General features: G+C 41.0%; 2 protein-coding genes across 3 annotated transcripts in view; one reads left to right on the top strand and one right to left on the bottom strand.

Moving 5' to 3' along the window:
• The window catches only part of PEX6 (peroxisomal biogenesis factor 6), a 28,742-nt gene extending 23,885 nt beyond the window's left edge, over positions 1-4,857 (top strand). The window contains exons 14-17 of one of the 2 annotated variants that reach the window (XR_014490900.1): positions 1,986-2,098; positions 2,830-2,907; positions 3,330-3,469; positions 4,354-4,443. Coding sequence is in view for 1 of the 2 variants with exons in the window: in XM_083350029.1 (XP_083206155.1) it covers positions 1,986-2,102; positions 2,830-2,907; positions 3,330-3,469; positions 4,354-4,487 (469 nt within the window). In the remaining variant the exon portion in view is untranslated. Of the gene's footprint in view, positions 1-1,985; positions 2,103-2,829; positions 2,908-3,329; positions 3,470-4,353 lie in introns of both variants that reach the window. The other variant, XM_083350029.1, reaches the window with a different exon arrangement.
• A 200-nt stretch (positions 4,858-5,057) lies between these two features.
• Positions 5,058-19,626, bottom strand: GNMT (glycine N-methyltransferase). Its single transcript, XM_083350032.1, has 6 exons — positions 19,090-19,626; positions 14,971-15,098; positions 12,270-12,383; positions 10,930-11,072; positions 8,768-8,889; positions 5,058-6,066 (listed from the first exon to the last, which is right to left on the bottom strand). The coding sequence occupies exons 1-6, from the start codon at positions 19,293-19,295 to the stop codon at positions 5,895-5,897; spliced, it is 885 nt and encodes a 294-aa protein (XP_083206158.1). The 5' UTR covers positions 19,296-19,626; the 3' UTR covers positions 5,058-5,894.
• Between the last annotated feature and the right edge of the window lie 1,143 nt (positions 19,627-20,769).

Consider the following 20,769-nt stretch of genomic DNA (forward strand, 5'->3'; position numbering starts at 1 on the left):
GATCCAGCCTCTGGAGGCACGTGGAAGTGTCCCCCGGCCTAAGATCTGGGCAGCAATGGCTTGGAAAAGTCCTCCGATGCCCAGATCCAGCTTCCAGAGGCAAGCGGAAGCATCCCTTGACTTCGGTTCTGTTCTCTGTTGCAGAGAACAGAGGCCTAAAGTACCATGAGATCATGCGAGTTCAGTAGCGTGAGATCTCGCGCCAGTGATCTCGCATGATCTTGCATTGCTTTAGGCCTTCATTCTCTGGGAATGCACCGAAGGCCTGGAGCAGCCAAGAAAGCAAAAGATCTCGATCTTCACAGGGTGAGTATTGAAGCCCTGGTCCCTAGGGAGACCTAGGGCAGGTGTGGGGAGAGAGGGAATAACCCGGGTGAATGTTGCAGTGGCACTGTGGGCATTCGCAAGGGTGAACGACTGCCATGGTGAGGCAACATTCGTAATTTCAGGACCTGCTCATAAGCACTAGGGGGTGCTTATTGCATAACTTCAAACATTCGCTAAGGGAAATTGGCAGCTCTGGGATTTCCTGTATTGGTTGGTGCATACATTATTCATACATATAATGTAATACCTAACAACTGTTAATTAAGCTGGGCATTTGTAAGAATGCTATAATGCATGTTCACATCTCACTTTTTGGGTATCTAATGCATAGAAACATTGAGCTCCAGGATTTCTCAATTCACCACCAAACATTAACAGAATTATTTCAAGTTAATTCTTGGCTGCTGTTTGGAAGAGAACGTGAACATTGCAAAATAATGTGCAGGGATGATTATTAGGATAGTTTCCTATGAATTTTTATACAGACCAGAGCCAGCCTGGAATCCCAAGCTATATGCAGCCCATGAATATGCTCTTATGTCCTTAATTCCTACTCTGATCACAGAGATATAGAGTTTATAGTCACTTTGTTTCACAAAAAAGTCCTTGTTTAATCACCATGTGTCAGTGACTATCTGAAGTTATGATGGTATTGAACAAATGGTAGTTAACGACCCTTGAAATTATGCCTGTTGCAGCATCCCCATAGTCACATCGTGAAAATTTGGGCACTTGGCAACTGGCTACATTTTTGACCACAGCGTGTACTTCAACCCCCTACCCACGTATGCCCCTCCAAGTCTATCCCCTTGGCATTCTGCCACCATGGCCTACCCCTTCCACACCCCACCACCCACAGCTGGCCTTCATTGTCATCTTCCTCCCACTACAGGCCCAGGAGCTAGGCAATTGGTTGATGGTGCTGACACCTTGGCTTGGCAAGCCAGTGCTCATACCATCACCCTGCCTCCGCCTGCTCCTCAGCCAGGCTCAGCAAGCTCCCTTTGGCAGATGAGGCTCCACCACGCTGTTCCACTTGCCACATACGTCCCAGGGCCCCACTGTTGTGCTGTGCCTTGATCCAACAGTGGGACAAAGATTGTGAAGGTCAGCTGGGGACAGCAAGGGTAAGGGGAGCTTTGTCTACTGAAGGGAGCTTGTTGAGCCTGGCTGGATATGATCGTGGGTGGAGCTGGCATTTCGCGCAGGGCAGAAGCGGGAGGTCCTCCCCAACAACCAAAACTAGAGTCTACTGGAACTGCCGTCACTAATTGCTGCTGTCACATGATGTTTCAGCTAACCACTTCAGTTAGCAACAGAAATTCCCTGTTCCAATTAGTCATTAAGCGAGGACTATTTGTACCCTTGTATTTTAGTAATCTTGTGTTTTGCTGTATCCTTGTAAACTACCTTGATATATATTAAATAGGTGGTATACAATGCTTTGTATAAATATATCTTTACCCATATGAATTGCTTCTGAGGGCATGGTATTTTATGTGTTCGTAGTATACATCTGTTACTACTATTATACTTTGAACCTGGCCGGGTATGTGCCTAAAAAAGGTATTTGTGTACCTGCTGTTTTAAGTGAGTTACCCAGTTCAGTGAATCCACAAAGGTTGACGGCAGCATATTAAAATGTTTTCCCTTGATAGAGTTGTATCTCAGTTATTAGCAGAGCTGGATGGGCTTCATTCTTCTCAAGATGTATTTGTTATTGGAGCTACAAACAGACCTGATCTGCTGGATTCAGCTTTACTCAGGCCAGGCAGGTAAAGGTTCACATCACAATTTTCTCCATCTGCTGTTATAACCACAAATCTTTCAAGAGTATTTTGGGTAAAACTAGATGAACATAGGATTCAACTTACCTTTTTCATTATACTTAATGTTGATGTTCTTGTATGAAAAAACGTTGGGTTGGGATAATATTCCTACCCCTTTAGATCTGCAAACAGAGCATCTTAGCTGCCCAAAAAGGCTAAAAATTGAGATGCTTCCTTTAGAAATTTTTTATTGATTATTCTGTTGGATGAGTTAATAAAATAAATAAACTGCCATAGTGGGGTGGTTTATTTCCTAAGATTAGGTTAACTCTGAGATACATTGGGAATCCTGTGTTCCATTGGTAGAAGGGTGGCTATATATAAACATTTTAAATAAATTAATATTAACACAATATATACATACACTTGGCGATGAAGGAAGTCGGTTTATATTAGGAAACTCTAAAGATTCATTTGGGATGCTGGAAGAATATTGAGAATGGAAAATCTTATTGTATTATAGCAATTCTGTTTCATGTTTAACATATGCAAAGATTTTATAGAAGTAAAGCACATGAAGTTGTACAATTCATACTAATATATTGTAAAAAAAAACAGTAAATCAAACTAAGGTCAAATTGTTAGATGATGGGTATTGTATGATCAGAGTGTGTTATATGGAAGATGGCTGTTTTATTTTAATTGCAAAAAATATTTTTTGTATCCCTGGCAGGTTTGATAAATTGGTTTATGTAGGAATAAATGAAGACCGAGATTCTCAGCTGCAAGTACTGAGTGCCATCACCAGAAAGTAAGTGCCTGTTTTTGGTTATTATAATGCATAACAGTACCAATTACAATTCTTGAGAAAAAATGCACATTTTTACTAATTATTGTAACCGAACTACATACGCAGCTGTTAAAGATAAATCTGCTAAGAGAATATATTTTTGTATCAGTATGTACATAATCCACGTGCATGGTTTAAATGCTATAAAATTGTTTTTCAGGATTGTGAATAAATTATAAACATTATTTCCTGCCTGCTCTGACTTATGGGTTTTAATTCATTCCATATTATTTTTAAGTAAAGTACAACATGTAAAGAATGTTATACGTATGAAGCCATCTTTTTATACTGTAAAACATTTCTGCCCAATTTCCAAGATTATATTCTGATTGCATTTTTCCCCCCATGACACTAAAACCTTTGGCAATATCCTTTTGTGATAGGTTTAAAATGGACCCATCTGTGAATCTCCTTAGTGTCCTAGAGAGATGCCCTGCACAGTTAACAGGAGCAGATCTGTATGCACTCTGCTCAGATGCAATGATGTTTGCTATCAGAAGAAAAGTAGAATGGATAGAAGACGGTAAGGAACAAAGCTGGATGGCTCAGACGTAAATTAGCTCTACTTAAAACACATTACGTACATAAATAATACACGTGATAATATGTGACCCAAGTATTTTACAAAGCTGTGGCTTGCATTCCATAATAGAGATCCAGCTGTCTCCAACCCTGTTAGCCTTTTGCAGGGCACCATGGAATGTAGATTGGGAGTTTCATTAAACCCTGCTGGCTGATGTTTTATTATAAATTGGAATGTGGAGTTTTTTGCAATCTCAAACATTTATCATTTGGATTATTGTTTTAATTGTTGGTTATAACACTGCCTAAAATTTTGGCTGTGAGATGGGCAGCCACATAAATCAAATAGTTTTTTTTTTGAAAGCAGAAAAATAATCCTCCATTACTGAATAATAAACCAGAAAATTGGATTGTGATTTAGCTCCAAATAAATGCTTGAGAGAAGCTGGAAAACTATTATTAGAAATTAGGATAACGTGTTAATTGGTTCTCTGATACATATGGAGGCTGGCAAAATTAATACACTTTAATTTTTAAGGCTTTGAAGAACAAATGTATTTTATCATATCCATTATTTCTGGGCTGTAGCATATTTATTGGTTCTCTTTCATTACCATATATTTATTTTTATATACATACACACATACATCTTGCCTAGCCAGGAGCAACAAACACTATGTCAATGGCATGCCAGCAACCGGTCTGTACTAACAAGCAAAGCCCCATCCGTGAGATGCGGGCAGCACACAAAACCATGGATCCTCTGGCCCGTGGAGAAACCTCTTTCCACAGAACCGGTCCCTGGTGCCCAAAAAGTTGGGGACCTCCGCACCATGTTGTATGTCCAAAAGGATTTTAATTCGAACCATTTTACTTTTATTCCAGGTCTGGATACTGAAAGCTCAGAATTCACCCTTACCGTGGAGGACTTTATACAAGCTGCAACAAGGTTACAGCCTTCTGTTTCTGAGGTGGAACTGCTTAGATATAAATTGATCCAGCAAAAATTTGGTGCTTGATTTGAAACAAATACAACCAAGAAAGAAATATCCATATAACCCCAGAAGTACAGAATAAAAGCTACCATGAGAATATTGTTCTTGTTCAAAGAAATAGTCATGACTCAGTCACAATCTGGTGGATTCAGATGAGTTAGAAAAATGAGTTCAAGGCATAGACCTGAGACTCATGTTCAGATGCGTAGGATGTTTTGCAAATTACCGTAATCCTTCATTCATACTTGGGACCATTGCATCTATAAGGTGATCAACATCAGATGGGAAATCTTAGGCCCTTAATAACCTGAGCCTTTGAATTATGAGAGAAATAACTGTAAGTATTTAAAGATATCTAAATAAAGGCTGTTTTGCTTTATCTGGGAAACAAAAATGCTAATTCACTGAGAACCTTATCATTTCTCATAAATGTGAAATACAGTATGTAGTGTGTGTTTTCTTTCTGGGTTTAAAATGGAGAGAATACTAGTGGCTCTAGGGCAGCAACTGATAAAAAATGATTGTAATAGTTTCTTGCAGCTGGTCTTACTCAAAACACTGGCTCCTCTCTGAAGTAGTTTTGAGAATTTTCTAACCTTTGGAAATCTCCGGAAAATCAGAGCAAAAAAAATTGGAATTCAGGCAACCCTACATATATTAATTTTAAAACTGTCAGTCTAAAATGAAATCATAAGTTTTCTGCCACCTGTTCCCATCACTACTCAGCTGTGCAAAAATAAATGAAGACTTTGCTCTTATTAATGAGGAACTTTTTTGAAAAAAAAAGTCTCTTCTGTTACTGTAAAACTAATTCTCATTATTCTATAGATGCAGCAGCAAAAAATACAAACACACAGAAATGCTTATATCAGTGGACTGTAATAGTGTGAAGGCAGAAAGTAGATTTATTTTGAAGTTATCTCACAAATTGTTGGAAATACACGCCGGTCATCGGTCCTGATCAGCTCCAGCTAGTGTAGGCAGTGAGGAGTATAGTCCAACTTAAACTGAAGGGGCACTGATTCCCCAGGCACAATAAAGAATGAAATAAGGTTGTGTTTTTTGTCCCCCTTGTTCCTTTTTTCCTTTGAAGGAAAACTGCATCACTGTAATCATTAGTCTAACATAGGTGTAAATTAGCCAGGCATTTCCAGCAAAAAGAGGAAGAAAGTATCAAGAGAGAACAATGTACATTTTAGCCAACTGTGCAACAGAGACTGAGATGCAGAGCAATCTTATCCCAATGCCTCCTTCCCTCCAAAGCCATTAAGCATTTCAATCCTCAAAGTGTATTAATTACACTGGACTCTTTGGGAAAATTCTGGTTTATATAATACCTATGCATATTTATTCTTGCTTATACAGGTTCTGCACCTTGTCACCCATTGAAAAGACCCCATAGGGCCACTAGACTAGTCTGTTGACTAGATCTCAGCCAGTTTTCTTCACTACATGGATGAAATAGCATGGGCCAGGCTTCTGGCCTGGTGTGTAAGGCTTGAAGTCCCCCAGGACTGTGTTTTCACATTGGCCTTGAAATGCATTTTTCAATAGTTCTGTGAAAGGCTCCAGACGATGAGGATAATAAGAAAGACGGAATTGACTGATAAAAGAGAAAATTTGTGTTAATATCCAAGTAACGAAAGCATGAAGATATTAATACAGTAATGTAAGAAGCTTGGCTATCTCCCTTTCCACTTGTTCAGGAAGATTAATTTATCCATGATCCTTTGAGGATTCTGGTCAAAAAGAATGCTGCAAATCAAAATTACTGTACTTTGAGATTGTTTTCAATTTAGAAAACAATACTTTTTATTTATTTTATTTTATTTTTGGGACTTATATGCCGCCCTATCTCCTGAAGGACTCAGGGCGGCTAACAACAATAAAAACAATACAAAAGTTAAAAGAGATTAAATAAACAGCCCCAAAATAAATTAACTAAACAATTTAAAAATTAAAACATTTTAAAAAACCGTCATCAATCCAGGTCAGTCCGATGAAAAAGGAAAGTTCAGGTCGCAGCGAAAGGACCAGAGATCCAGGGCCATCCGGAGCTCAAGGGGGAGTTGGTTCCACAGGGCTGGCGCTCCCACAGAGAAGGCCCTCCCCCTGGGGGTCGCCAGCCGACATTGTCTAACCGACAGCACCCTGAGGAGGCCCTCTCTGTGTGAGCGCACTGGGCAATGGGAAGTCGTCCCCGGCAGCAGACGGTCCTGCAAATATCCCGGGCCTAAGCCATGTAGGGCTTTAAAGGTAAGTACCAGCACCTTAAATCTCACCCGGAAGACAACCGGCAACCAATGCAGCTCACACAGGAGGGGTGTAATATGGGAGTATCGAGATGCTCCCATCACAACCCACGCGGCCGCATTCTGCACCAGCTGGAGCCTCCGGGTGGTCTTCAAAGGCAGCCCCATGTAGAGAGCATTGCAGTAATCTATCCGAGAGGTAACGAGTGCATGAGTGACCGTACGTAGGGCATCTCGGTCCAGATAGGGGCGCAACTGGCGCACCAGGCGAACCTGGGCAAATGCCCCCCAGGCCACGACTCCAATATGGTCTTCAAAACTGAGTCGTGAGTCCAGGAGGACACCTAAATTGCGTGCCCTATCAACGGGAGGTAACACCTCTCCTCCCATAACCAAAGATGGAATCTCTTGGACAAGTTGGGATGCCGGTACGTATTAACAGTTATTAGTGTATGGATGGAATCTTACTTCTGCTTGTATCAGTACAAATCAATAAATATTAACTTACATATCAGAAGGTCCAAACTCAATGTATATATGCTGTTTCATAAGCTTAGGTGGTGCAAAGAGACCCTGTCACTGATATCTGTTAATTTGATGGTTTTAGAGGTGAACAGATCTCTGAGGCCATCTCGTGGATAGGTACAGTATAGTATGTAAAGTAATTAAAAGACCTAGCTGTTTCCCAGGCATAGGGTCAGGCAGGTAGATGAGCCTTTTTATTGATGTGAGATTATTATTTATCCTATGGCACTGGGAGTTTATGTGTGGTGTATTTTCTATTTTAATCTTTTATTAGATGCCCAGATTCACTTGTATGAGATTAGTAGCTCTGCAAATTAAATACCTTGTTTCCCTGAAAATAAGCCCTACCTGAAAATAAGCCCTAGTTTTGGGGCAAAGCACATGCCTAAAAATCAAGATAGGGTGGGGATGCGGGGGTGGAGATGCCCCACGCGCCCCGCACCTGTTTACCTTACTGGTAGGACTGCCACAGGTAGGCCTCCCACGCCCTGAAACTTGTCGCACCGCATGGCTTGTTGCACTGTTGCTGCTGGTCACGGGAGGAGGTTGTGCAGCACTTTGGGACATTGCCGCCACCCGCGGCCAGATGCCATGTGATGCTTTGGACTATTTGCAGGAGACCGCAAGGTGCACCGAGCCGTGGCTGCCAGTCGTGGCAGCACACTGTGCAGGATCCTTCTGCAAGCGGCGGCAACGGCCCAAAGGACCATGCGGCCTCCTCCAAATGGCCCAAAGCACCATGCGGCCTCCTGCCGCGACTGGCGGCACTGGCATTAAGCACCATGCGGCATCCTGCCACAACCGGGGTCCGGCTGCAAGTGGTGGCAAGTGGCCGCTGAAGAAGTCAGGCAGCAGTGCAACAGGTGTTGGGGCATAGGAGGCCTGGCTGCGGCAGTCCTAAGGTAAGACATCTCCTGAAAATAAGACCTAGTGCCTCTTTTTGAGGCAATAATAATAATAATAATAATAATAATAATAATAATAATAATAATAATAATAATAATAATTTATTTTTATTTTATTTTATTTTATTTTAATTCCATTTATATCCCGCCCTTCTCCGAAGACTCAGGGCGGCTTACAAGCTTAGTAGTAGCCTTCATTCTATGTATATGCCTGCTTATTAGGGCTTTCACACACACCCCCAAGCGGCATTATTACAAAGTCAGCTTAATTGCCCCCAACAATCTGGGTCCTCATTTTACCTACCTCGGAAGGATGGAAGGCTGAGTCAACCTTGAGCCTGGTGGGATGCGAACCTGCACTAATTGCAGGCAGCTGGTGTTACTTAAGGAGGCATTAGCCCACTGCTCCACCAATAATGATGATGATGATGATGATGATGATGATGATGATGATGATGATGATGATGATGATGATGTAAGACCAGGTCTTATTTTCAGGGAAACACAGTAAATAAATGCCTAGGACACCTGTTTGCTTTAACCCTATGCCAAATGGTTAGTTGTGCTAACCCTGGTTATCAAAGTGGAGATGCAGTAATTGTGGGTTCTACAGAGAACATACCTTAAGTCTGAATCTCTATCACTGCCTTCATGTGGGATCTGCACCGTGTAGTCCAATGTCACCATATTCGGTTTGTTATTCACAAGGAGAACTGAGGTAGTAATGTCCTTGGTTAAATCACTCTGAGAAAGAAAAGAAGGGGAAATAATTAGTTATCTATGTTTATGTTTTTCTGCATTTGTTTCGTTTTGACTTGTTCACTATGTTAAGCCAGCGCCAGATTGCAGAACAACACTGCTGCCATTTATAACCTACTTTTCTCTCTATTCTGTTTGATATAAGTAAAAAGACAAATTTGTAACACTGCTTGTTCCTCTTCCTTCTAATTATATCATAACATGCACTCTGCCTATAACACTGTGTGTTATAGTTGTGGTAGTATGGTAGTAATAATAGCACAATGCTGCTATAGAAAAGTGGTGGCTGGAGATTTTCAATTTTGATCTTTGCTATGCTAACAGGCTTATATTAGGGATCAGCCTCAACCACATCGACTAACATTTTATGCTTGGAGCCAAATATCTAATTCCAGTCTCTAAAGCACATGACTGGGATGAGAGATTTTACTATTAGATTCACGCCTTCATGAGCCTTCTAATCATTTTGCTATCTACATTTGACTCTACAATGTTCTCAGTTGAGTAGCTTCATATGTAATGGTACGGATATATTGAGATCTCAATGTTTGGAAGGGATATGAGACTAGAAAACTATTAGCTAACAATTTAATTAGCAATTAAAAAGTATATATATACTATACGAAAAAGCTTCCTATACAGGTAATCTCTTGAGTTACGAGCATTCACTTAACGCTCGTTCAGAGTTATGTGATGAGCGCCCCCTAGTGCTTATGAGCAAGTCCTCAAGTTAGCAATATTGCAGCACCACGGCAGACATTCGCCCTTACGTGCGACTGCAGTGGCTCTGCAACATTCAACCTGGTTATTCCCTCCCTCCCCACCCCCGCGTGGGTCTCCCTAGGCACCAGGTCTTCAATACTCACCCTGTGAAGATTGAGATCCTTTACTTTCTTGGCTGCTCCAGGCCTTCAGTGTATTTGCAGAGAATGGAGGGCTAAAGTAACGCAAGATCACGCAAGATCAGTGGGGTGAGATCTCACGCTACTGATCTCTCATGATTTCATGGTACTTTAGGCCTCTGTTCTCTGCAACAGAGAACGGAACTGAAGCTGGGAGATGCTTCCATGTGCCCCTGGAGGCTGGATCGGTGCTCCAGAGGCCTTTTTCAGGCTGTTGCGGCCCGGATCTAAGGCTGGGGGAAGCTTCCGCACACCCCCTGCTACCTGATCCAACTTCCAAAGGCCTTTTCCAGGTCGCTGCTGCCTGGATTTGAAGCTGTGTGTGTGTGCGGATGCATTCCCTGGCCTCAAATCCGGTCGGCAGGAGAAACCACAGCAGAGAGGAGATGGATCTTTTTCAGGTGAGTTCAGCACGGCAGGGAGGGAGGGGGAAGCATGTGGTATCTTAGTGGGTCGGGGAGGCCTTGGGGGCCTGTTCCAGCAATAGGCCCTCCATGACCTTCCCCACCCTGAGATACCTCATGTTCGCTTAACGAGCCACGTGCGTTATAACAAGCAAGGGAGTGATCTCATACCTCGAAGGAGATTCACTTGACGAGTTTTCAAGTTACGAGTGGAATGGGCAGGCTACATTACATTTGTAACTCAAGGACTACCTGTATGTCTATCCCAATGCTATCTACTCGGATGCAGCAATGCTTTGATGTCACAGAAGTCAATGTTCAGATGCTTTTAATTGGAGACTACAATATATGTTCTGCTAATTAATCTATTCCCACCCAGCTCTGAAAAAATAGTAAAGAATTAACAGGTTAAACAGAATCTCTGGGAGCAACACAGGGGCAGATTTTCTTCTCCGTCTCTCTTGCAATATTATGAATACTAAACTATCTAAATAAAGTCAGGTAGCTTGATGCGGTCTGATTCTGCTTGACAGATTTCCTTTATATCTACCTGAAAAGTATTTTTAAAGGGTTACATTGAAATACATGGGACTGTACTATAAAATGGTACCTTGCTATTATAATTAGCTCTGGTAAGCTATAAAAAATGTTTTTGCTGTTTTAAGATGTTTTAACATCACTGTCACAAAAGGTTAGGCAGAGTTTATTTCCAGCATTACCTTGTAGTAGATATTTTTCCCAGGAGGAGCGCAACCTGTTTCCAAGATGTAGTCATAATTACGGTGATCAATGACAAGAATGCCACCTGGACGAACCATGCTGGCAATATTCCTGAGAGCCTGTTTATGAACACCCTGGTCACCTAAGGATAGGTACAAAATTTCAATTAAATTTCTTCCTGTTCCCTTTAGACTGCTTTTTGCCTTCAAACCAGGGAAACCTCTGGCTAGCCTGGGCGCGTTTGTTTGTTCATTAACAAAGTAACAACACCTAAATTATGGGTATTAATGCACTCAGATAATGAAATATATTTAAGATATGTAACCAAAACCCCACTACCCTTACAGCTACCCCTTTGCACCCCAAAGCTAGTTTTCTGGAGCTCCCCTTGCCCAAAACATTACAGCATTGCTGTAATAGAGAGCATGTCTGTAAAGCATGTGGCTTGTATCATCTGTTCTTCACAATAGTTTTTAGATACGAAGTTAGAATCTGGTAAATTCATTTTTTTCAATTTACGAATTCAGGACAGGTAGTCCTCAACTTACAACAGTTCGTTTAATGACCATTCAAAATTACAACAGAAGTGAAAAAAGTAATTTATGACCAGTTTTCACATTACGACCATAGTATCCCCATGGTCATGTGATGAAAGTTCAAGTGCTAGGCAACTGCCTCATCATTATGACAATTGCTGTGTCCCAGGATCACGTGACCTTCTGACAAGCAGAGTCAATGGAGAAGCCAGATTCGCTTGACTAACTTAACAACTACAGCGATTTATTTAACTGTGGCAAGGAAGGTGTGTAAAATGGGGCAAACTCACTTAACAAATGTTTCACTTAGCAGCAGAAATTTTGGCTCAATTGTGGTTGTAAATTGAGGACTACCTATACTGAAATTTAGATTATCAATTCCCCTCCAGCACTAGCCTAAAACGAAAAAATGCAAAATGTAATGGATCCAAAAATGCTTGAAATTTGGACAGAATCTGCAAGCTAAAATATCTCCTATCCTTATATCCATATCAGGAAGGATATCAAACCATTTGTTTTCCCCTGGTTAAACTGATGCTATTTTCAACACAATTTTTTTGAATGTAAACAGATTATGTGAAAAAAATAAGAATTTTATCATAGCATAAAATCCAGCAATTAGTTCTTCTTTAGTATTTAAAGAATTACTTATCACTTTAAATAAATAAAAATGGTAGTAAGTATTTTTATTTATTTAAAGTCAAAGTAAATTTCTGTGTAGACTAAGGAAAAATCTCAGGTTATCCCTTTCTATAGCACTGGCAATCCAACAAGCCTCTGTATGACCATCTTTTGACATTCACCTTTAAAATCTGGAAGATGGGCAAAAGAATTCCCTAAGCAGATGACAGCATCAAAGCCTTCACCCGGTTTCTGTAGATCCTGTGGCAAGGTGAGCCAGTTAGCCTCTTCAATTACTGCAGAACAGAAAAGCACACTTTATATAACTTAACTTCTGCTTCCTCATCATGCCTTGCTCTAAGTAAGAAAAGATGTTACGTTTCCAGTACCAAAGGGAAGTGATAATCATCAACTTGCCACCCTACTTCATATAATATGCTAAACCTGTGGTACTACATGACTTTAACATTGTATCTTATAAATAATGGTTGGTGGTTTAATATGTTGTATGAACTGAACCAGTAAAGTTAAAACAAGTTGCGTCTTAGCATAAGGTGTGAAGCTAGCCTCACACTTTTTAAAATGTGACTCCTCAGGAAAGTCTGAAACAGCTTGTCCCATACAAAAAAATAATAATAATCCTCACTTTTCCCCTTTCATTCCATTCCCACCAATGGAAAACTTATTTCCTGAAGTCTTATTGTTACTGGAATAAATAGCTAAGAAATAAATACTGAGCTTTCTATAGCATGCTGGGTTTGTGAATGTCTTAGTGGCACTTTTGCACATGTGCTAGTAGTCATCTGTGTTAAGGGCTGCTTCTATCCAGAAATTCCTGATCATTGTAAAATTGTTGTAACTACTATGGGCCATTTCCAACCACCATCCAGCTTTTCCTATATAACTTTCCGATTCTTCTGTGGACTTGTATTTTTGATGCTTCTGCAAATTTCATTAATTACCACATGACTTTGTTGCTGGGATTATAAAGGAAATAATCTTGGGTTTGTCCTTGAGCTAATTGTTTTTTATTAGATTCTGTAACTCAGTGTTGCTTGTTACAAACTTACTGTGCTAAAAGGCCTAATTATATTGGGTTACAGTAGACTGACACATCCAGAGGGAATGGCAAGAGCTATAGGTCCACAGACCAACTAAAACCTAAAACCATTCAAAAGGCTGGAAGTGTGCTGCCAGATTATGGCCAAGGAGAAATTCACATACAGTTTAATATTTTCAAGTTGTTTTTGAAGACTATGGCTTCAAAGATAATCCTCAAAATCATAGGCATTATGTACAGCTTTAATTAAGTGTCAAGGAAAATTTTATAGTGTTTCTTAAATGCTTGTCTCATCCAGGCAAGACATTAGGACTTTCAGAATTTCTACACCTTTTCAGCCATCTCTAAAATGGTTCTGGCTCTTCTGCTTACCAAATTAACCAATCCTAAACTATTGGCACTTGAGTAATACTTGTGGAGGAGATTTAAAGGTATGCACACATGGGTCAAAGCAGTCAGGGAAGTACGTTAACCTGATGCCTCCAAATGTTGGCAATGTGTTCCAAAAGGTTAGGAAAGTGTGTTATAAAGCAGGGGTCTGCAACCTTGACAACTTTTAAGACTTGTGGATTTCAGCTCCCAGAATTCCTCAGCCAACATAGCTGGCTGAGGAATTCTGGGAGCTGAAGTCCACAAGTCTTAAAGTTGTCAAGGTTGCAGACACCTGCTATAAAGGACACAGGCAATAGAGTCATAATTTCATGGATCAATTTTCAGAAGGCCAAATTAGTTTTCATTCTTGTGTGTTTATGAATGAAGATTAACAAATTCCAGAGGCAAATTATAAAGCCTTGACTGGGATGAGGAACCATCTATTCCCCACAGTACCCTACAGGCACCTCTTTCATCTGCACTCCAAATATATCAACAGGGAGCACATTATAGCATTGGCATTTTGGCAGCTGCTCCAACAGCACTGATCAAATTTCATCATGCTCTTCTTGTCAAGACATAAATTTACTGCTAATTTAAACATGGCCTGGAAAAGATGCTCAAATTCTGTTGTTGGAAATATTCACATTGCAACAGAGTAAGGGCCTAGGACAAGAACTACATGGGGCTAAGTTGCTGATCAAGTCAACACTTCAGATCCAACTAGCACAATATACAGAAATGTTAAATAGTAGACATATTTATGTAATGACTGGAGAGTGCATTAATGAAAGTTATATCCCATGTGAACTGTATCATGTACTAGGTATGAGAAAAGTGCCAAAATAAGAGTGTTCAAGCACTGATACATGTCAATATCAAATTATGTCAAGTCATGCTATGGGTTATAAAAATATATGGGTCCTTTGGAGTCATCAGACAGAATGAGCATTTTATATTAGCATTGTGCTTCAATTTTTCTGAAACTCAAAACTGGCCTGACTGGCTAAACTCTGAATTGTGAAGGTATGCAAGGGTGTGTAAATAATTGAGCTTTTAACTCAGAACAATAATAGTAAACATGAATTTGTTTCTACATGTTTGAATCTTTGATTAAAAAAGAACAGCATGAGAAGCACTTTCCATCCTGGAGTCTGACACAGATCCCAGTCTAGGGATTTTTGGGAACAGACCAAAATGTAGCACCTAACTACTGTTTTTTCTGCATTCAGACTCTGCCCTGGAACTAAATAAAAATGTTTTAATAGTTTGCTGTCAGCGGGATATGAATCAACTAAGAATACATGACTATAGACTTCCAAAGCTAATATTCTCCAGATTTGTTGGATCAAAAGTCCCAGAATTCTACAGGTTACAATCCAACATATCTGGGGTACATCAAATTGGGGAGGGCAATCAGTTAATATTCTTAAACCAAAAGTTAAGAGTACCCCAATGATCAAATGGATCTTCTTTTCGACGGTTCCATCGCTCCTTCAAGGCGTATTTGAGCATTTTGTCACTGGCATCTACACTGGTGACACTAAATCCTTCTTCAACCAACATAATGGAATCCACACTGTGCCAGAAATGGAGAGAGAAAATGATTTCCAGGTACTCTTTGAGGGATGAGATCTGAAGTAAACTATTTTTCAGATTAACTCAGCATAATAAACCCCTCCACTTACATTAGTAGTTACATTTTAGTAGTTCGAGGAAAAAAAGTCACCCATGAAAGTTAGGGCAATGGCTCCTATACTATATAAAAATCCTTTCCTAAGGCTGCATACACATGTATCTCTTAATAAATAAAAATACCTGTACATATTCACTTTATGGCAAAGAGAAATTCAATTCTCCCTTCTGAAACAGCAGTATATTTGTGGGAATGATTCCTCTGATTTTATTTTTCTCACCTCTGGCCTTTTACTACATTATTACTTTTTAAATGGTCATCTTGATTAACACAGCAAGTAATCACATGCATTCCACAATCCTTGTCAACTGAATCAAGAAGGCCTGAGTGTAATTTCAAGTCTGACCAAACTCAGGCAAATGAACCATAGAAATCATTCAGAAAAAAGCAATGGACAATGGAATTGAAATGTGCCATAAATGTAACTTGTGATTACTTAAATCCACATCCAAATATAGTGGATATAACATAATCTTACTTAAAAATATCAACAGGTTGTAATGAATTAAGTCCATACTCAAAGAAAAAATGATAAATGTTTTTTTTTATTTTGCTTTTCTTGTATGTTCCTGCAAAGGCTTCAGGCAGCTAACTGTGTTGTGACAACAATCCAACCTCTCAGGTATTTTAAAAAAAAAAGATAAAAATCTGTAAAATACAAATGTTACTGTATGTGCCCTCCAAACCCTTCACTTACAGCACAAACTCCTACTGTGACAAACAGAAAAGATAGGTCATCAACATTTTTCTCATGTTTAAGAGGGATGAAGCTGACTAAATCTTAGGGGGTTCCAAAGAGTGGGAGCAGCTAATGAAAAAACCCTTCCAAAGTCTATCATGTGACATCCTCATAGGGATGAGATCCAGAGGAAGTTGATCCTATTTGATCTTATTGCATGAACTGATGAATATAGAATGTGGTCCCTCAGACAACCAAGTCTGGAATCAAATTTGCTCGGGATAACAAATGGCAACCCGTGCAGCTCCTTGAAGCAGCAAAGTCATCCAGCAAAATTGGGATACGCCCATCACATCTGGGCCTTTGGGTTCTGTACCAGTGGCAATATCCAAATGCTCTTCAAGGGCACTTCTTCGTACAGCACATTCCAAATGGAGGTGAATGACTGTCAGTAGGTTCTTGTGATCCATGCTCACAACTGGCACACAAATGCAAAACCCTTCTAGCCACATTATCACCTGTTCAGTAACTGGGACTGTAGGAGGACCACCAAATTGCAAGCCACCATTCAGATTTAGAGATAGAATTTCTGAGAAATCATCAGTACCCAAATTAAAATCACTCCACATTGAAGGAATTCATTTAGAATCTATTTTTCCCCATCTGCACCTGATAGCACTGGATCAGCACCGTCACTTGTTCAAGGCAGGGACAAGATGTATAGCTGATCAGTGGCAGCATACTGATGATACCAAAATTTACATCAACAGATTATTTCTCCCCCCCCCCCATGTAGATATTAAAAAGGAGTGAAGAGAGGAGAAAACCCTGAGGTACTTCACAAAATAGCAGCCTCAGAGATCACTCCTCTCTTACCAATAATGATTAAAACTATCATGTCAGAAAAGAAAGCCACTACAAGATAATGTCCCTCCCCATACCAATCCCTTAGGAATGGACCACAAATATCTTAGTTGATGGTTTTGAAAGTCACTGAGAGATCAAGGAAGACAAAGAAAATTGAACCTTGCCCCAATGAACTGCACAAGCATGACCAGTTCAGTTTCCTGCTGTATCCTGGCCTGAAATCTGACTGCCAAGTGTTCAAATAATCTGTTTCCTCTAGGGCAGGGGTAGGCAACCTCGGCTTGTTTATGACTCATGGACTTCAACTCCCAGAATTCCTATGCTGGCTCAGGAATTCTGGGAGTTGAAGTCCGTGAGTCATAAAAGAGCCGAGGTTACCTACCCCTGCTCTAGGGTTTTCTGGAGTTGCTAGGCCACAACTTTCTTAATGATCATTTCTTAAAAAGGAATGTTAGAGACAAATTCAAAGTTGTCCAAAATGAATTGAGAAACAACTTCATAAGTAGGAGGTACACCAAGTTTCCTTCAGAGCTGACTGAATCCTCCCTCCTCAACAAAATAATGATTATTGCTCAAATCAACCTCCAAAAGCTCATCCAAAAGTCTTAACCAGACACGAGGCAGAAAGCCCAGTTGGAAGTAGCAGAATTAGCCCTTAATTGGAACCCCAAATAAGAGATATTTGTGCCTATAAATGCTTATTTTATCATCCCCTGAATATTCTTAGGCTGCTTAAGAATATTCAGCAGCCGTTCTGTTCTGCAAGTTTTCAGGTTTTTGTGTTACTGTACAATTATTTCACATATTTAAATCCATAAATATAAAAAGGGAAATAGAAACAAATGCACAGTATGCCATCCTAGATGATTCACACTAGAACAGGCATGTCAAACTGTTGCCCTGCGGGCTGGATGCATCATGATGAAACCGGGCCCACCCCATTGCCTGCAACAGGGAAAAAGTCACAATATGTCATGTGATGTCAGGTGACGTCATGAGTTTGACATACCTGCTCTAGAAGATGTAAACTTCCAAGCTGCCCACCTTGACACACACCTACTGATGCTTTTGTTTGTACAGAAATATGTTCAACTCATTCTGTTTACACTCACTTGTCTTCCAAAGGCTGGCCATATCATGAGGCAAAGTTGAGGTAGTTATCTCAGGCTGATTTTAGCTGAAAGGGCAGTAAATTGTTCATATTTGATGTATTAATCAAGTACAGATGGGGAAAAGCAGCAATGTTACAGGAATTTCCATGTATCCAAATATCTTTCGACTTGGAGGAAAGAATAGAAACTCTTTTTTCAGCCAGCAAAATATCTTGGGCATTTTCATTCCCGCACTACAGGTGGTTAAAAAAATGCATTCTAATTATGTGTTAAAAGCAGGGCTTTTTTTTGTCATAGAATGCTCAGAACGGAGTTCCGGCACCTTTTTTGGGTAGAACCATGTAGGGTAGGCAAGGTGGGTTGTATGACATGTGTGAGTTCCGGCACCTTTTTCTTTTACAAAAAAAGCACTGGTTAAAAGTACAATAAAATAAATGTGTCAAACTATTTCTATTTTTGGAAAATATTGCTTATATGCACAGAAAGTAGAAAAACAGGTAATGAGAGAGAAAACTGCTAAATGCAACAGTGGCATTAGGCATTATTTTCAAATTTTTATTTCTATAGACATTTTAGTCATTAGGCTTCAGCATGATGCAATCATAGGTCTTTAATCTGAAGACAGCCTAAGGCTCCAAACAAGCCTTAGCAATTTGTGGAAGAGAATCACCCAAGCTTATGCCGAAGTTTTAAGTCTTTGGAATGTCACAAAACCCCTTGATGTTTACATCCCCTTGATTCTAATTGTTCTGCTCTGAGTAATGGCCAAATTTGGACTCACTTCTTTCAGATACCAAAGGTGATGAACTTCTACCGGAACCGCTGATTGAGTGGGAGTTTGGAAAGGTGTGCCCTTTTAACAGGAACAAAAAAGTGAGTGAGGTTGGGAGACCAAATGCAGATCTCCCCTTTCCCACCCCCCACCCCCGAGGAATTGAAAGGGGTCATTCCCAAGTGAGCAAGCACTAGCACCTCAGGCACAGTCACTGCTGGATCACACACAGGTGCAATTGGGTCACAGATCTGAGGATTTCAACGCGCATCACATCTGCCGTCGAGAGGCAGCGCGAAGATCCAACGGAAGCTTTACGATTCCGGATTAAACAGCACGGAACCGCAGCTAGGGTGATACGCTCTGCCTGCACGTACACCACAAAAACTCCCGACGTACGACAGGCAGGGAAGCGGCCCAGCAACACTTCTCCTCGCCACTCACCCGGTGCCGCAGGCCACGTCGAGTACCGTCTTGCAGCGCTGAGCGCGCAGCAGCGACACCAGCCAGTTCTTATACTCGGCCGTGCGGCTTCGCGTATCGCCGATGTAGAGCTGCCAGACGCGCGCCGCCCGGCCGTCCGCATATTGGTCCGGGAGCCCCTCGGCTGCCACGCCCAGCGAGCGAGTCCGGTAGATACTGTCCACCATGGCGAGGCGGGTGGCTCAGGGCGAAGGTTGTGTGACGGCTGCTCCGACCTCGTCAACGGCTCCGGCTCCGCTACGCTAGAGCTGCCGCTTCCAACAATTAGGATCCCCCAGCTGAGCCGGCAGCCGGTCGCCAGAGGAACTCACTCCCGCCAGGGACCGCCCCTCGGCGCAGCCGGCCAATCGAAAGACGGGATAGCGACACTCCCACCCCTCCGCCCGCCGAAGGGCCATTCGTCTTCTCTCCGGCCTCCGCCTGTTCCTGAAGTTAGAGGTCTTGACCCAAGCCCGCTTCAGGTTTCTCAAGTCTTCCCAACAATATTGGCCACCGGGTAGCTTGCTTGGATCTGTGTTGGCCTTGCTGACTGTAAATCATGAGAATGCTAGTCCAACATCGCTGGCGATGCTGCTTATGCTTCTCTTGGAGTCACAGAACACCCCAATAACCTAGTGCTGAGTAAACACGCAGAGAATTTTTACAGACAAAAAAAATCGGATAGAACAGGATATTAATACTTTAGTCAGCTTTTTCTAAAATGTGATCTATTTATTATAAGTGATTTATGTATTTAAATTTGGATTTTGTCCTTCCACAAATGTGACAGTTGTAAAAATGTTAAAATATTTTAATAAAATATTTACTTCCCTAGTTTATGTTCTGCTATTTATATCAAACTCCAGACTTAATAAATAATAAAAAGCAACCAGCCACAACAACCAAAAAAACCCACTACAATAGCAATAGTTACCAAGTTCCTGGAGCTTGTTGAAAAAGCTGTATTTCTCTTCCTTTTTCTGAATGTAACTAGTGAATCATTCAGAGTTTGGAGATACCTGATTCCACACTTCTGGTTTTGAAAAGATATTCGTTCTCTCCTTTAAAAAACCCAGGAATTGGAATTCATTAACTTGTGCACTTTATGTGATTATGTACAGTGCATTAGTTAGGAGCTATCCAGGTGAACCACTTTCAAAGCTCCTTTGGGGAGCTGAAAGAAGATTGGAAAAGAGCTGATGTAGTGCCAAACATTAAAAACGGTAAAAAAAAAGTGGATCCAGGAAATTATAGGCTAGTCAATGTCTGGGAAAATCCTTTTTGTTGTTGTTAGTTGCGAAGTCATGTCCAACCCATCGCAACCCCATGGACAACGTTCCTCCAGGCCTTCCTGTCCTTTACCATCTTCTGGAGTCCATTTAAGGTCACGCCTACTGCTTCAGTGACTCCATCCAGCCACCTCATTCTCTGTCTTCCCTTTCTTCTCTTGCCCTCAACCTTTCCCAGCATTAGGCTCTTCTCCAGTGAGTCCTTCCTTCTCATTAGGTGGCCAAAGTATTTGAGTTACAACTTCAGAATCTGGCCTTCTAAAAAGCAATCAGGGCTGATCTCCTCTAGGACTGACCGGTTTGATCGCCTTGCAGTCCAAGGGACTCGCACAGGAGTCTTCTCCAGCACCATAGTTCAAAGGCCTCAATTCTT

The sequence above is a fragment of the Vipera ursinii genome (assembly GCF_947247035.1).
Source record: "Vipera ursinii genome assembly, chromosome: 1".
NCBI classification, from domain to species: Eukaryota; Metazoa; Chordata; class Lepidosauria; order Squamata; family Viperidae; genus Vipera; species Vipera ursinii.

Bases quoted from the DNA above. Each gene is read 5' to 3' on its own strand.
- GNMT (XM_083350032.1), bottom strand. From the start codon at position 19,295: ATGGTGGACAGTATCTACCGGACTCGCTCGCTGGGCGTGGCAGCCGAG. The intron at 15,099-19,089 runs GTGAGTGGCGAG...TTTCTGGCACAG, and splicing joins GACGTGGCCTGCGGCACCGG to TGTGGATTCCATTATGTTGG. The intron at 12,384-14,970 runs GTACTCTTAACT...TCTGTTCTGCAG, and splicing joins AGATCCATTTGATCATTGGG to TAATTGAAGAGGCTAACTGG.